Genomic DNA, 16,808 nt, shown 5'->3' with positions numbered 1-16,808 from the left:
CATCCTCACGTTGGCACTCTTTGATTGGAACATGCTGCAGAAGCCACCTCCTTGACATGCTGGCAACTCTTATTGGGAAAAGGTTTTAGCTTATGTATATGGTTGGATTTTACTGGTTAAGGGATTGATAACAAAGAATATATATAAACAGCCACTCTGAGCAATACTTATCTTTGGTTAGGCCTTGGGGTTGGGGACTTCTGCTTCTGTTAGTTAGCTACTTCTTCTGGCTAGGACTTTAGGGCAGGGATGCTGTGATGCTCAGGACTTCTATCAGCTGCTAAAGGCTTCTGAGACTCCTGTAAGGGGGACTCTGAGACTCTGTAGTGGTGGGGATTCTGATTGCAATGCAGCAATAAAGGACTTCTGGGAGGAATTCTAAGATTCTCTGCTCTCTGCATTTCTGGAATCTCATTGCTATACAGCAACGGGGTTTGTGCCTTCATTCATCACCGTATGGCACCTCATTATAAGGGCTCTACAACTACATTCAGCTCCCCCAGACCAGACGAGCAATACAAAGCAAGTACTTTGGAGAGACCAACCCTGAAAAATCAGAGAACAGAGTTCAGAAGTTAAAAAAAAAAGATAAATATTCAGCCTTTCTTGTTAAGGAAAGATTAAAATATGAACTTATGAAGCGGTTTTAATAGTAGCATCCCATTTCTTTAGCATTCTCCATACTATTGCCCTGAGTCTTCTGTTGTCCTGGTGAAAATCAAGGAAGGAGAATAATACCAATGTATACCAGTCAGCTCAGAAACATTTTTTAATACAAATGAATACTTCTTGAGGCATCATAATTTAAGCACTGGTTGGTAATCCACCTAGGCAAGTGATAGGATCCTACAGGAAAAGAGCGATGGACTTCCTGGCTGAAGACTGCAAAATTTCAAGGAAACCATTTCATCAGTTAACTAATCTATTCCCTATTTGGAAAAATAAGTACTCATGTCAAATCCTCTAACGAGTTGGTAGCTACACCTAGATGACAGCATTGAGAATGTAAAATATATAGTGAAAAAATGGCAAAACTTTTAAGTGCTGAAGAATCACAAGAGAATTGCCTGAGGTCATGCAGGGCATGAATCAGTGAGCTGAAACACATGCTGCAGTCACTGATCACCAGCCTAACCACTTGAACCATCTTCCACCCCTGCCTTAAAATGAGTGTCTTTGACTAGGATGCATTCAACTGCTGATATAATGCCCATGACCTCATGCTCATGACTATGAAAAGTCTTCTGTATTGGCGTAGGAGTAAGTGCCGCCTCTGATCTCCATGAAGTCTTCCGCATCGGCGTAGGAGTGCCGCCTCTGATCTCCATGGCTAACAATAGATAACAGAAGTTGCTTTATAAAATGCAGTTTCTAGTATCTTGGCTGTAGAACAGGATGGACAGTTCCTTCTTTTGAGCTACACTGTGGTGCAGATACATTGGAAGAGAGAAGAGAGGGATAAATAGGGTTATGGCCCCTATGCTAAACCCCAGCACTTCCTCTTGGGAGTGCCCACGCTCCTTGGTCATGATAGTCAAGGCTGAGTAGGTTCCCTCTTCTTCCAGTGGCATCTGCCTCTTAAGTGCTTCTAGCATAGCTGCAGAAACACTTTTTGAAGTTCATTCTTGGGGTCTTTATGTAGTTTTGCTTTCTACCACCATTCTTTTTTCACACTGCCATGGTATGTTGCAAGTTAAGACTGATTGAATTCTAAGAATTATAGGACAGTAAAACTAAATCTCCTGAGATTGCTTAAGCAACACATACCTAGTGATTGAACTAACCTCACAGGTGTCTTACCTGTGCTGTAGAGGTGGATACTATGTAGCCCAAAGTGATGAAGCTCTCATCTCAAACCAGTATGTTTGTGTGGCACAAAAGCAAAGTTAACAAAACTTACCAAACCTAAAGCAGCTCCACATAGAAGTACCCTCACTGCCTCCTGGCTGGATCTCAGCTACTTGTAGAGATGTCAAGGAGGGCTTCCAAAGCATTCTTCAGTATGTCCTGTAGCATGCATATTACTTGGGATTACCCTGGATAATTAGAGCTTGACTGTACATATGTCTTCCCACCTGTGCATTTTGCTCCCATGTGAACAAGTCAGGGATGCCCTATGCAAAATACTCGACTGGAGTCTGCAAAATTTTATAACCAGTTTTTGTTATTGGTAGCAATAAAGGCTCAAATGCCCACGAGACAGTACATTGAACTTGACAGTGTAAGAAAGACTCTGAGGGAGCCAAAATCAGCCACTGCCACAACGGGGGACATCACTTTGTTACATGCATGATGATTCCCAGGAAATAATGGCATCACCCTGCCCCCCTGACAGGAGGAGGCAGTGACAGAAGGAGTGTGTATACTACATCCAATGAATCAAACAACGCTATCTTGCCTGTCTTAGAAAAACAAGAACTTGTTTTTCAAATAAATGACATAAATGTTACATAAATGCTGTAAAAGTGACATGTACCACCACTTTTGTTTACCTAAAGCAAAACGCATAGCCATAAGACAAGCCAATCATCCCTCAAGTTATCAGTCTTTAAATGCTGCCCTGTTTTATCAATCCTCATTCTCTTCTAGAGACCTTCAGCGGCCTGGTTAGGCGGTCAAGCCGGGAGGGATAGACTTCTGGCGATGCGCTGCTGCACAGGACCCGGCTTTTCGGAAACCCTTCCCTCGCCTCGCAGGGATACGCCGGCGCTGACAGCCGAAGTCCAAGCACCACCCACCGGCAGGTCCTAGGAGAAGCGCAACGCAGCCACCCATCGATCTTCCCTGGGTGCAACTCGTCCTGCCTGCCGACAGCTCGGTTGTCCCGTCACGCCGGCGCGCTCTCTTACTCCCGTCGTCCCTAGCGCACCGCACTGTCTGGAGGAACGGAGCGGAGCAGAGATGGCGCTGCACGTCCCTAAGGCCCCGGGCTTCGCCCAGATGCTCAAGGAGGGGGCGAAGGTGAGAACGCCGCCGGGCGAGTGCTGTTCTTTCAGGGGGATGGATAGGGTGGGCAGGAGGCCTGAGCATGGCGGCGCGGGGAAGGCTCTAGAAGGCCGGCGGAGCCCGGCGGCTCCACGCGCTGGGTGAGGCGGGCGCCTGGGGGATCTCGCCCTGCCCGTCCCTGAGCGATGGGCCCCTCGGTGGCCGTGCCATGGCGGGGACGGGTCGTGCCCCGCGCTGCCATTCAGCGCGCGGGTACCGGGCGGCGGAGAAGAGGGCGGCGCCTAGCGCACGCGGCCTTCGAGAATGCTCTGGCGGGGCCGCATCCCCCCCGCCCCGCGCCCAGAGGCGCGGCCTCTGATTCTTTCCGCCTCGGGGGCGCTGCGGGGGCTCCTGCCGTGCCGCCGGCCGCCCGCGCTGTTCCGGCTCGGGTGCCTGGCTCCTGTGCTGTGGCTGTTGAAAGCCCTGTTAGGAAGGCGCCTTGTTTGGAGAACTTTTATGAGCGGTGGCCCCTGCAGTTCATCCAGACCCTATAGTTTTAGCTGTCTAGAAGCGTACGTTCCCTCGCTCTTTTTGTCACTGCGCCCGTAAGAAAAAAATATACTTGCCTCTATTGTCTACGAGTCATCATTCATGTACTCCTGTAAATCCGTTTTTGTGGGGCTGTGCCTGACAAAGCAGAAGCTTCACTTGAAAGAGCAGACACAGAGAAAGCAGGGCTTTGTGGTTTCTTTTTTCCAGACAGAGAAATTGGAAAAAAAACTCAACCAACCTGATTGCTGTTTTTTAGATAAAGGATAGTGAAGTTAGCAGCTCAAAAAGCTCTCTGTTTTTTTGTTTGGCGTTCAGTCTTCCTTGAAGATAAAGAATGGTATATTACAATAAACCTTTGTTAAATAAACCAAACCAGGTTGGAAGAGACCTTCAAGATCATCGTGTCCAACCCATCAACCAATCCAACCCACCCAAACAGCTAACCCATGGCACCAAGCACCCCATCGAGTCTCCTTCTGAACATCTCCAGTGACGGCGACTCCACCACCTCCCCAGGCAGCCCATTCCAATGGGCAATCACTCTCTCTGTATAGAATTTTTTCCTAACATCCAACCTGAACCTCCCCTGGTGCAGCCTGAGACTGTGTCCTCTTGTTCTGGTACTGGGTGTCAAGAGCAGGAAAACAAAGTGGCCTTCAATTTTGGTTCTCTAACAAGGAATTCAAGGCCTGAATAGGAAGAGCTGCCTTTTAACAAAAGAAAGAGGCAGCTGGCATTTTGAGACGTTTGTTTTGTACTTGGGACATGATGCTGTTGGAGTACCTCTCTCTTATGGGCCACACTATGTGTTATGCCCTGTGCTTTCTTAAGGCCCTCTCTGGGGATCCTTCGTTTTCTTAAAGCTTCCACACTGAGGCCACTCTGATTAGCTTCTCAAGCATGAATATTTCATGAATTGTTCTGCTGCTGCATTTTTGAACCGCAGGTTTGAACTGAGTTAAATGATTCTTGTGGAATAACAGAGTTGCGAGTGAAGAAGCCTGTGCACGACCACATGTTTATAAACCTTTGCTCCTTTCCAGTCTGCTGTTGCTGATTTTCTGTTTCCTTTTAGCATGCCACTTAGGAGATGCAAACTGCCTTAAAAATTAAGTCATTGTTCAGGTTTTCTTTTTGGAACCTTATTGTGTGTGCTAAGCTGACGAGCTGAGATGGGTCACACAAACTTTTGTTGCTATCTTTGAGTAAGGTTTAGTTTCCATTTAAACTGCCATGTCTAAATTAATCAAAAGCTTCTGTGGAGTTGATACATCTTTGCTATTTTCATCAGAAATGTTCATTCCTTTCTTTTTTGTTAGAAAGCCTAATTCTAAGCAGAACTTTTTTTCTTTCTAGCATTATTCAGGACTAGAGGAAGCTGTCTATAGGAACATCCAGGCATGCAAAGAACTTGCTCAAACCACCCGCACGGCTTATGGACCGAATGGTAAATAAATCCTAAAATTGTTGTAGTATTTTTGAGCAAAATCATAGTATCACAGTATCACTAAGGTTGGAAGAGACCTCAAAGACCATCGAGTCCAACCTGTCACCACAGACCTCATGACTAGACCATGGCACCAAGTGCCACATCCAATCCCCTCTTGAACACCTCCAGGGATGGTGACTCCACCACCTCCCTGGGCAGCACATTCCAATGGCAAATTAGTCTCTCGGTGAAGAACTTTCTCCTCACCTCGAGCCTAAACTTCCCCTGGCACAACTTGAGACTGTGTCCCCTTGTTCTGGTGCTGGTTGCCTGGGAGAAGAGACCAACCCCTTCCTGGCTACCACCACCTTTCAGGTAGTTGTAGAGGGCAATGAGGTGACCCCTGAGCCTCCTCTTCTCCAGGCTAAACAATCCCAGCTCCCTCAGCCTCTCCTCATAGGGCTTGTGCTCAAGGCCTCTCCCCAGCCTTGTTGCCCTTCTCTGGACAGATTCAGTGTTAGGTTTGAAGGCTCAACTACCTTGACAAAGAAGCAGCTGTTTGGTTTTTTGGGGGAAGCACATTGGAGTTGCTCTAGACCTCTTAAAGAGTTCTACAGATTAGGTTTTGGTTAGCTCTTGAGTTATGCACAATATACCTGCCTTTGCCTAGTGTTTGTACCAGTAGCTATGTCCTCTTTACTGTCTTACTGAGGTTAAAGGAAGGATGGTAATTCTGTAGAGTCACAATGAATGTAACCATACCATGCCTGGACAGATACATCAAAACAAAAGGTGTTCTCCACTATAGAGTAATTAAATGGTGTACTAGTATTTCTGAAGAGAAAATAGTTTATTCAGAAACTACTGATTTCTCCGTAATGTAACACACTCCCAGATGTTATTTCACAAAAGTCTTTCAGGTTCTTAAATTATATATAGGGCTAATGTTTTGGCTTGCAAGATTGACCTGAAAGTTATGAAACAGTGTTTATCTAATTCATAATTTTGTATTTTTTTCCCCCCCTCCTTTAGGAATGAACAAAATGGTTATCAATCACCTGGAGAAGCTTTTTGTTACAAATGATGCTGCTACTATCTTGAGAGAGCTGGAGGTAAGTTTTCCTGCTTTAGGAGGTGTCAGTTGTGCACTAGTGTTTTTATTAATGGGCTGCTATGGTTCTGAATGTTGATATGGAAATAGGTATAACCTTGTCAGAGGATTTACATACAGCATTTTATAAATAACTTTTCACTGGATTTGAGTGAAGTCATGAGCCATATCCACAGTGACAAACAGCACTCTTTTGAAAGGAAATATTAAGTTGTTGCAGGAGATGCTTAGAAATAGCCTAGGGTTTTTTCCTCAAAACAATGTAAATTTAGGGGAATAAAACAAAATAGAATAGAATTAACCATGTTGGAAAAGACCTTTGAGATTGAGTCCAACCTAGCATCCAACACCATCTAATCAACTAAATCATGGCACCAAGTGCCCCATCCAGTCTCTTCCTAAATATCTTCAGTGATGGTGACTCCACCACCTCCTGGGCACCCCATTCCAATGGCCAATCACTATGAAGAATTTCTTCCTAACATCCAGCCTAAACTTCCCCTGACACAGCTTGAGACTGTGTCCTCTAAAGGAAGGTATGACAATACAGTGTTTAAAAAACTCCTGAATGAAATAGCTTTTGTATTAATCTCACAGTTTTGGTGGCTACCACGTTCTCTTGTCTCCTTAGAACACGTTAAATGGATTTCAGATCCTGAGGGTATAGCATCCTTCTTCTGTGAATACAGTGAAATCTAGAAAGATTCAGCTGTCATAACTATTTTTCCCTTCTTAGTATCAAATTCATGTTTGTATCAGATAAACCTCTATCACAGGAAAGCCTGGAACTACATTCTAGGTGGGATGTTGACAACTAAAATGTTTAACTTCTTTTAAAGGTCCAGCATCCTGCTGCAAAAATGCTTGTGATGGCTTCCCACATGCAAGAGCAGGAAGTTGGAGATGGAACAAACTTTGTTCTTGTTTTTGCTGGAGTTCTCCTGGAGTTAGCAGAAGACCTTCTGAGAATGGGGTTATCAGTCTCGGAGGCAAGTTATACTGTTACTTCAATTCACATTACTTGAATTCAGGTTGCTGTTAGTTAGTATTCTTATGTTATGATGTTTTGAGTCATTTATGTCCTGCTCAAATAATTTTTTAGATAAAAATGTATGAAGAAGAACAGTAGATGTCTTACTGCTTGTGTTTCCTTGCTTCCCTTAGAATATTTTGCATTTTAAACTCTTATGACCCTTTGAAGAGACGATAAAAGCAGCATGAATGCATATTGAAGTGGTGTAGTAAATACTGTTTCCTGTACAGGTGGTTGAAGGATATGAAAAGGCTTGCAAGAAAGCTCTAGAAATTCTTCCAGACTTGGTGTGCTGTTCTGCAAAGAACCTTCGAGATGTTGAAGAAGTGGCTTCTTTGTTGCACACTTCGGTCATGAGCAAACAATATGGCAATGAACAGTTCTTGGCAAAGCTCATTGCTCAGGCCTGTGGTAAGTGGACCAGAAGAGATGTGTGTATGCATCTGAAAAAAGCACCTGAGAAAGTGCAGAGCTTCGCTTATGATCATTACTGATGTCTTTATATAAGATAAAAGGTGTGGTTAGTTTATCAGGTTGAATTGGATGAAATGAGTGTAACTTGCTTTCTTGTGTTGAGCTCTTGATTGTCTCTGTGGCTCAGAAAAGGTCTGTGTTTCCTACTAAATATTTACAGAATGTTTAGTCTCTTCAAAGCAGAAACTCATCTTTCCTGTTTTTGATCAGTGGGAAGATGTATTACAATTAAACTGTTGCTAGTTCAGCCACAGAACCATGGGAGCAAGACTAGAGTGGTGGTGTTTTCTCCCTTCAGATTTCCAAGAAAATACTTTCATGTCTGGTTAAAATGTTTTTATCAAAATAGTCTGGGTCAGACTTCACTTTTGAATGTACCTGTGTTAATGGGTGTTTGAACTGAATTAACTGAGCATCCTGATAGGTGTTAATTTATGATTACTACATTGTCCAACAAAATTTCTGCTTCTCTTGATGCAGATTATTAGCAGGTTGTAGTTGACTTGAATCTAGGCAGACAGCTCAAACCATGGAATTGTAGTACTTCAGAAAAACTCCAGGCATTATTTATGGTGTCATTGTTCTACTTGATTCAGTAAGCAATACCCATTATTTTTGTCTAATTTATTCTTTTTTTCCCCCCCTGCCAAACAGTTTCTATTCTTCCTGATTCTGGTCATTTCAACGTTGATAATATCAGAGTGTGCAAAATTGTGGTAAGTTGGAAGTAATTAGCTTTACTGTACTGTTAAGGTAAACAGTATCAGTCAGGGTTGGAAGGGACCACAAGGATCATCTCGTTCCAACTCCCCTGCCATGGGCAGGGACACCCCACACTAGGTCAGGCTGGCCAGAGCCTCGTCCAGCCTGCTCTTAAACACCTCCAGGGACAGAGGTAGCTTAATAATACAGTTAACGTTAATAGCTTAATAATAATGTTCAGGTCTTTCAACTTCAAAAGTGCTTTTTCTTCTCTTATCTCTGCTGTGTTGTGGCATGCATAATAAATTTTGGTAACTGATGTTTGCATTCCTTGTTTAGTGCCCAGTAGCAGCTTCCAGATAGAAAAATCATTAGTATTGAAAGTTTATACTAAACTAGATATAGTACCTTAACTAGGCATGGGGGTGTTTATTGCATCTTTGTCATAGAAGCAGTCACAAAATTAGTCTAATGTGCAGGCTGGTAGAAATGTAGCTGTCTAGTCTTGTGTTCCTTTTGTCAATGGGACATGAGGCCTCGGTGGGGTATGTAGGATTGGAACAAGTTTGTATCTAGTATGAATTTCCCCCTGTGTTTCTTCCCTGCTAATAAAGACATAACGAGTCGAGCACAAGCTTTAACCTGGACTACCAGCTAATCTTAAAATGGGAACCTGAAAGGCAACATTGTTGCTAAATCAGTTTAACTTTGTTTGTGCTGCAATGAAAACATCAGTCGCTACATTCAAGTGAACATAAGGACTGCTTTTCCTAAAGGGTAGTGCAGCTTTCTGACAATAAGTGATGAATGATAATGATTCCGTTTCTTTCCTTTCAGGGTGCTGGTATCTCTGCTTCCTCAGTACTGCATGGCATGGTTTTTAAAAAAGAAACTGAAGGAGATGTTACTTCTGTCAAAGATGCAAAAATAGCTGTGTATTCCTGCCCTTTTGATGGTATGATAACTGAAACTAAGGTATGTAGAAGCTCAAAATAAGTTAGATGTCTATTTATGCTTATGTGCTCTTATTTTCAGGCTTAACTATAAATATTCTTGACAGTTGATGATTGAGATGTTTTTGTTAATACTGAGTTCACTAGTTTAAAAAAGTTCAGAGGAAATGTCTGAATGTAATTTTGTATTACAGAGTTTTGGGGCTGTGGAGTTGATGATTTTGTTGAGTTCTTTGAGCCAAACAGCACAATAGAACATCTGAATGTTAAGGTTGTCTAGAAATGCTAGAGTTGCCCCTTTTTTTTGAGTTGCTTTACCTCGTTGGTGGGAAGGGTGCCAGTGTTCTAACCCAGGATGACTTGAGGTTTATGAATAGGTTGGGAAACAAAAGGTCTGTCAAAAACTTTTACGGTTGAATTGATAACAGCGTATGTGTGTGTTTCACTAGGGCACTGTACTTATAAAAAATGCTGAAGAACTGATGAATTTCAGTAAGGGGGAAGAAAATCTGATGGATATGCAAGTCAAGGCTATTGCTGACAGCGGTGCAAATGTAGTAGTAACAGGTGGCAAAGTGGCAGACATGGCACTTCATTATGCCAACAAGTACAATCTTATGTTGGTCCGGTAAGTACCAGAAAAGCATAAAAACATTTGATCTACTAGAGTTATGAAATGTATTTGCCATGTTGCTTTTTGCCTCTCAAATTAGAAAAGAAGATACTGGAGGCTGATTGGTTTTCTAGTGGTTCAAGATCTGAGCTACAGTTTGGTTATTTCATAGCTTATATTTCTGTGTAGCATTTCACCTTTTCACGACAGCTAAGAGAATGTAACTTGTGTGTTATGGTACTGTTGTTCTGCTTTTAAGTGCTTTTGTAACGCAGCTGAAATTAAGAATATCAAAATCTGTGGAGCTAGTGCAGAGGGATGTGGCCTCAAAGGCATGTTCTGCAAAATAAAGTCAAATTATTACTAGCAGCTCTTGCATCTCACACAAATAAGTGGCCCTATTCTGAAAGCTGTAACTTCAGTGTAATTCCCCAGAAGTTTAAGTTTCTGGAAGTAAGAGTATGGTCCCCTGCCTAGTAAGGATTATTGTGGAGGCATTGTAAAGATGAGTTCAAGTCTTACATTCTGGGAGATAATTTCCATGTTTTTGATTAAGTTACTTGATTTAAAATCCTTAGAAAATAGTCTTTCCATAGCATCCCTGAAAATAGCTCCAAGAAATAGACCAGTGGATTGTATAACTTAATGCAGTACATTTTGATCGATGTTACACGCTAAGTGAAGAGAATACTTGCATGTTTTAACACTGCTTTTGGAAACTTGTTATTAGAATGCTTGTTTTTGGTTTTTGTTTTGTTGTAAAGGTTGAACTCCAAGTGGGATCTGAGAAGACTGTGCAAAACTGTTGGTGCAACAGCCCTACCCAGACTGGTATGGACTTCTCAAATGAGGTGCAGTAGGGATAGAGCTGCTGAGTGAGTTCACCTGTTAACTGTTGTTTTTCTTTCCAGACTCCCCCTACTCTAGAAGAAATGGGTCGCTGTCACAGTGTCTATTTATCGGAAGTGGGGGATACACAAGTTGTGGTGTTTAAGCATGGTATGTATGTTCTGTGGGACTCCTAATGCTGCTGTTCTAGAAGTATGTTCATATGTATTTTTCATCTTAGCAAGCTTAATTCTGTAATGCATATATCTTTCCAAACAGAAAAAGAGGATGGTGCCATTTCCACTATACTTATCCGTGGATCTACAGACAATCTGATGGATGATATAGAGAGAGCAGTGGATGATGGCGTAAATACTTTTAAAGTACTCACAAGAGTAAGTAACCAGAACACTACAGTTATCAAAACTGAGCTATGGATCGGTTTGAGGCAAGATTCAGCCTGGCTTTGTGTTCATTTGCTACAAAGGCTGTAGCAGATATTTACATTACCAGCTTAGAAGCCTTCCTGAGGTGTAGAGGAGGCTGTGTAGTACTGCGATGTAGATGGCTGTGTAGAGACATCCGCGTGAACACAATGTACTTAGAAGTTGGTACTTGGCAGGTACAGCACTCAGTTTTCCAGTACTGAGTGAGTTCTTGAAGATAGATTAGTTTTAGCACTTTCTAATGCTAATCACATCTTTCTTGACTATTCCCCTAATAGTCAAGTTTCTTGATTTTAGTTTCCCTAATAGTCTAGTTCCTCCTTCCCTGATAGTGCCTTGACTGTTGCCTGTTGTGTAATGTTCCTTGGAAGCCAATGGGATCATCAGGAAGAATGGACAGGTTGCAAACTATAGTTCATGGGTCATAAGACACGCTTCTTCCATGTATTACAGATAGGCTTTATGGATGGAAGAACTCAGTAGTTCATTTTTCTTCTGAGCAGCTTCTGTGGGCTTGAATATTCTTTCATTTATTATTATTTTTTTTAATTTAAATGCAAAAGGAAACATTTGTGTATTTATTTGGGAGGTGGCATGCAGAAAATGGTGATCTTCTGTTTAACGTGATGTCCTGTAAATACCAAGATAGGCGTATGTTGGCTTAGGGCACAGAAACAGCCACAGACTGTGTTTACAATTGCCTTCAGGAGTTGTCCTCACTTCAGATTTATGATGGTTACTGTTATGTTTGAAAGACTGGGCCTTTAGCAAAGGATACACAAAATGAATAGAATTAGAATAGAATTAACCAGGTTGGAAAAGACCTTTGAGATCGAGTCCAACCTATCACCCAACACCATCTAATCAACTAAACCATGGCACCAAGCGCCCCATCCAGTCTCCTCCTAAACACCTCCAGTGATGGTGAGTCCACAAAAAAAACCCAACAAAACAAATCAAACAAACAAAAACCCACACAAAATGAAACCTAGTCAAAACCTCCCAACACCTTGTGATGTATTAGACTTAGCATACAGTAGATTGGGTTTCTGCATGTTATTTTGTGTCATGTTAATGGCAGAGATTGGGAAATCTAGGAATTCTATTATAAATTAGCCAGGAGTTGAAATCACTCTTGTAAAAACAAACAAAAACCCACTAAAAAAACCCCCGAGACAAAATCCACTGCATTATGATTTTGCTTTTTATGAAAAAAGCTGGTTTTCTTCCAGGGCATTGGAAAGAATGAGTACATTCTGTTAAGTTTCTCTTACAATGCATGTTTTTTCTTAAGCCAGTTCTTTTTAGTCTCTGTAGGATTAAGTTCTATTGCATTTTAGATAAAGTTAATGTGATACTTCAAGCAGATCATTGAATTTTGGGATGGTCTGTTCACAGGATAAACGTCTTGTGCCTGGAGGTGGTGCAACAGAGATTGAATTAGCCAAGCAGATCACATCTTATGGAGAGGTACAGAAAGTGGGCTTTTTGATTTTTATTTTACACAAACATATGTGTATTTAAATATACATATTTGACTTGAAAAAAAAGTATACATACTGTTTTACACCAAATGATGTGTATTAATACCTAGACATTTAAAATGTGTAGGAAAATGTCTCCCTGTCTTAGGGGTTTTTGCAATGCTGACATGTTTTCAACTTCACTTCAGACTTGTCCTGGGCTTGACCAGTATGCCATCAAGAAGTTTGCTGAGGCATTTGAAGCCATTCCCCGAGCGCTGGCTGAAAACTCTGGAGTAAAGGCTAATGAGGTCATCTCCAAGCTTTATGCTGTGCATCAGGAGGGAAACAAAAATGTTGGTTTTGATATTGAGGTAAATAGTCTCTTACAATACTGTTACACAGTCTAGAAGAATAACATCTTAGAATTGTAAAACTGAAGTGGTGTTTCTTTCATCAGCAAGCTGTTAAACTCAGTATAGTATGTAGGAAATAAAGTGAGATGCTAGACTAATGTGATAGAGAATAAGACTTTAGTAATTACTTTGTCATCCTGCTAGTAGATTAGGAATTAAGGTTTTCTGAAGAGAGAAGATGAGAGCACAAAATTCATAACTATTTTTAAACCTGTAACTTTGAAAACTCTATAAATTGTGAGGTAGAACCCTGAGAAAGCTTTGAGTAATGTTTTTCCCCTTGTCTGGTAGGCTGAAGCTGCAGCTGTGAAGGATATGTTGGAAGCTGGTGTATTAGACACATACCTTGGAAAATCCTGGGGTATCAAGCTAGCTACAAATGCAGCAGTCACTGTCCTGAGGGTAGATCAGGTAAGCTTAAAAGTAATTTGGGTACTGAAAATGGGAACCTTGAACTCTATTTTGGGTGTGAGCCCAAAATATGTCAATCTTCTTGGTATGCAAGGCATAAAAATACGTTACTTGAAAATGTGGTTTGTGTATTTCCAAAGGCCAGGAAGCTGTTTCTTTCAGGAGCTGGTGATTTGGAACATTGCAATGTTGCTGCTTCCATAGGAGAGAGCTATTCCTGTTTCTTTTTAAGATCTGATACTTGTATCCACAAAGTACCAGCCTTACCTCTGTGGGAACAAGATTTAACAGAAGAAACCTTACCTCATGTACATGAGATAGATGAGATTTTTAACCTTAAAAAAGTTGGAAGTGATAATTTCAGTGACAAAACCCTACTTGATGTATTTTGTGGAACTCTATCAAAAACATTTTGCATGTAAAATTCCTGTAGATTATTATGGCAAAAACAGCAGGCGGTCCAAAAGCCCCTAAGCAACAAGGACATTGGGATAAGGATGACTGGAGAGATGAACCTGAAAAATAGTGTGCAGTAAGCTCTGTTTCTCTAGCAGAGAGGTACCTGTGTGTATGGCAGCATGCATGAGTATATTGACAAGCACATGGCAGATGATCTCTTTCCTGAGGACACATAACACTGCTGTCTTATGTATGCTGATTGCTATGTTTTGTATTTGGAAATGAATTTTACTTGTAAATTTTCATTGAAGGGATGACAAACCATGGTTTTGGTTCCACCTTAACTTACCACTTCAGCAAGCACAGAATATGACCCTCTAACGTGGACTTTATGCTTTAAAGTGTGGTGTTTAAACTAATTCAGAACAACAGCTCTGACAATTCTGCTTTCTGTAATGTGCATCCTGTAAACCAATCACTTGTTAGCTTATTTAAGCACTCACTTTCTGTAGACTAACTGATGTCTTTATTTGCATGCAAAAATGAGGTAGAAGCCCCTTTTTTTTTGTATATCAAGGCTCAGCTTCTGCCATTTATAAGGAAAAAAAAGATAACTATGTTGTGTATGTCTCCATTAGATGGGTAATAATGTTCAGAGTAGAGAAACTGCATGGATTTAGTCAGTGTTAAGACCCAACATCATATGGCTGTAAAGTCTGGGGTAAGAGTCTCATTCTAACCTTGTCTTTTTCTGCTTCCCTATTCAAGATCATTATGGCAAAACCAGCTGGTGGCCCTAAACCTCCCTCGGGAAAGAAAGACTGGGATGAAGACCAAAATGATTGAGCAGTTTAACTGTACTTAAGTGACATGATGATGTGAGTTTTTTAATATTCCAGTTGGAGCCTATCAGGATGTTTTGTTCTGTTGCCTTTAAGTTATGAACTGTGTCCAATGGAGTGCAGAACTTCAAACACCTCAATAAACATACTCGCTGGTAAAATGTTAATTGTCGTTCTACTTGCACTTAGCATGACATCATTGCACAGCCACAAGGTGGGAACAGGTGTATGTATGAGAATGAGTGTGTAGGTGGGGTGTGACCTTGACTGGCTGCTAGATGCCCCTTTATCACCAGGACAGGCAGAAAATCAATAGAAAAACCTCATGGGCTGAGGCAAAGGCAGGGGAGATCATCCATCACTTACAAATTAGTGTTTCAGGCCAAACAGATCCAACATGTGGATAAGTAATTCATTACTAATTAAAAGTAGAGTTGGAGAGTGAGAAACAAGAACAAAACAGTGTTTCTGTTCACCTCCTCTTCTTTCTGTGCTCCCTCCTCCTACCTTTTCCACCTGTGCATCCCCAGTGGGATGGGAGATTCATGAGCAGGGTTCCAGTCAGTCTGTAACTCCACTCTTAACAATCCTTCCTCTGTGTGCTTTTCCTGTCCTCTGCTGTGGTGTATAGCCCTTTGTGTTACAGTCCATCAGGAATTTCAGTGGCTTCTGTGTGGTGCTTTTATTCCTGGCTGGGAAGCCTGCTCCAGTCTAGGCTCATCCACCTGCTCTGCCCCAGGGGGTCTCCCCAGCCATTATGGAGGTCCAGTAGGGTGCTTTGGAAGTGCTGCAGGGGGAAACCCTGTTCCAGTGTGGTTGCTGCTGTTGGGTGCCTGGAGTTCCTCATTTCCCTTCTGTCCTTGCAGGGCTGTTTCTCACACTTGCCCTTCACTCCTGGGCAGTGTTTGCCCACCCTTACCCAGCCCTTCCTTCCTTGAGACACTGCCATCCTGGCTCTAGGAGCTCAGCTGTGTCTTGCAGTGGGTCACTTGAAGCTGGGTCCAGAATGGGCCAGCCCCACCCAGCCTCTCCACAGAAGCCACACCTGTGGATAAGGGAGGCTGACCATGAGTTTGCTGCAGGGAACTTCAGGAATGCATAATCTATGATTGTTGCAGTTCTTTGGGTTCTTAATTGTGCTCCTTGCCCAATATTTGAGCAGTAGAAGCCAAAGGACTATAGCAGTAATGAAGTACGGCAGCATGTCTGCGCTCCACGCCTACGTTCATTTTTGTTACATACATGTATTTCATCCTCAGCCTTTACAAGTCTCCACACTCCCAAAATGTCAGCCTGACAGTAGAGAGCTGCATCTCATTCTAATGGCCTTAAAAATAAACACCAAGCAGCAATAGCTAGCATGATACAGAGCACTGGAATCTTTCAGCTGAAGCCCCCTGTTAAGATTCTTCTTGGAAAGTAAACAGCTTGTGTGTCTCAGAGTAGCTTGAAAGAACTTGAAACTCAAGCCCCTTCAATAATTAATCCTTTTATTACTCTTGCCAGTGCTACTCCATTTCACAGCCAGAAGGGAGTGGAAGGCTAAATCAAGCTGGAACTATTTTATGCCTAAATAAGGCTACCATAGAACAGCTACACTAATACTTGCTTTATAGTCAGTTGCTGGTGTGGCTGAAAAATAAACTCAGCAAGTTTTCAGAAGGATTGGCATACTGATCTAGTCAGCTGCACAAGTGGTGCTGCTGCTGCCCATAAGGGTAACAAGAACATGTAAGATAGCCCATTTTCTTAGTGAGGTTGCTGTGAAAAATGCACCAAATGCAAGCAGCTGCTGCTCTAGCATGGAGGAGCCAATATTTTATTTATGTGAAACCTAGCCTGATGAGAACTTAAAGAAGTCATAAGCCACTGCAGGACTAGGTTTCTTACCCCTCATAGTGCAGAAAGGCTACACTGCAGTGCCTGTAGCAAAAGGGAGAGAGGTCTGAGCTTTCAGCCTTGCCCAAACGCTAGCATAAGGTTCCCATGCAAAAGAATTCCTAGAGAGGTTGCAGACCAAGGGTTCTACTGGACATAAACCAACAAGAGCTGCTGCTGAATGTGTCTGAGCTCACAGATGTGTATGATGTGTATGAAGGAAGAGTTCCTTATGCTCAGAACGCAGTTCTAAAATACATGTGGAACAAATGATAGCCAAGACAACTATAGTTCAAAATGATAGTTAATCCCTTTAAAGTAAAAAAGTTGCTG

The 16,808-nt window shown here is 42.1% G+C and overlaps 1 protein-coding gene across 2 annotated transcripts; it reads left to right on the top strand.

Moving 5' to 3' along the window:
- The first annotated feature begins 2,825 nt into the window (after positions 1–2,825).
- On the top strand, positions 2,826–14,758 carry CCT8 (chaperonin containing TCP1 subunit 8). 2 transcript variants are annotated; one of them, XM_068144483.1, is made up of 16 exons: positions 2,826–2,961; positions 4,834–4,924; positions 5,939–6,018; positions 6,857–7,006; positions 7,281–7,461; positions 8,179–8,240; positions 9,064–9,201; positions 9,629–9,807; positions 10,557–10,623; positions 10,704–10,791; positions 10,900–11,015; positions 12,465–12,536; positions 12,739–12,903; positions 13,237–13,356; positions 13,790–13,888; positions 14,524–14,758. In XM_068144483.1, exons 1-15 carry the CDS (start codon positions 2,902–2,904, stop codon positions 13,880–13,882), a joined length of 1,662 nt encoding a protein of 553 aa, XP_068000584.1. In that variant the 5' UTR covers positions 2,826–2,901; the 3' UTR covers positions 13,883–13,888; positions 14,524–14,758. The 2 variants fall into 2 exon arrangements, with proteins under 2 accessions (XP_068000584.1, XP_068000583.1); XM_068144482.1 differs by lacking the exon at positions 13,790–13,888 and having other exon boundaries at positions 2,827–2,961.
- Positions 14,759–16,808: the final 2,050 nt, after the last annotated feature.

This window comes from Melanerpes formicivorus, unplaced genomic scaffold (assembly GCF_026170545.1).
Source record: "Melanerpes formicivorus ecotype bairdi unplaced genomic scaffold, bMelFor1.0.p_v2 SCAF_11, whole genome shotgun sequence".
Classification (NCBI taxonomy): Eukaryota; Metazoa; Chordata; class Aves; order Piciformes; family Picidae; genus Melanerpes; species Melanerpes formicivorus.
The sequence above is the reverse complement of the archived record's forward strand: the minus strand, read 5'-3'. Positions and strand labels throughout refer to the sequence as shown.

Excerpts from the sequence above, each read along its gene's own strand:
- CCT8 (XM_068144483.1), top strand. The coding sequence starts at position 2,902 with ATGGCGCTGCACGTCCCTAAGGCCCCGGGCTTCGCCCAGATGCTCAAG. Across the intron at positions 6,019-6,856 it reads CTATCTTGAGAGAGCTGGAG|GTCCAGCATCCTGCTGCAAA; the intron begins GTAAGTTTTCCT and ends CTTCTTTTAAAG. Across the intron at positions 10,792-10,899 it reads AGTTGTGGTGTTTAAGCATG|AAAAAGAGGATGGTGCCATT; the intron begins GTATGTATGTTC and ends CTTTCCAAACAG.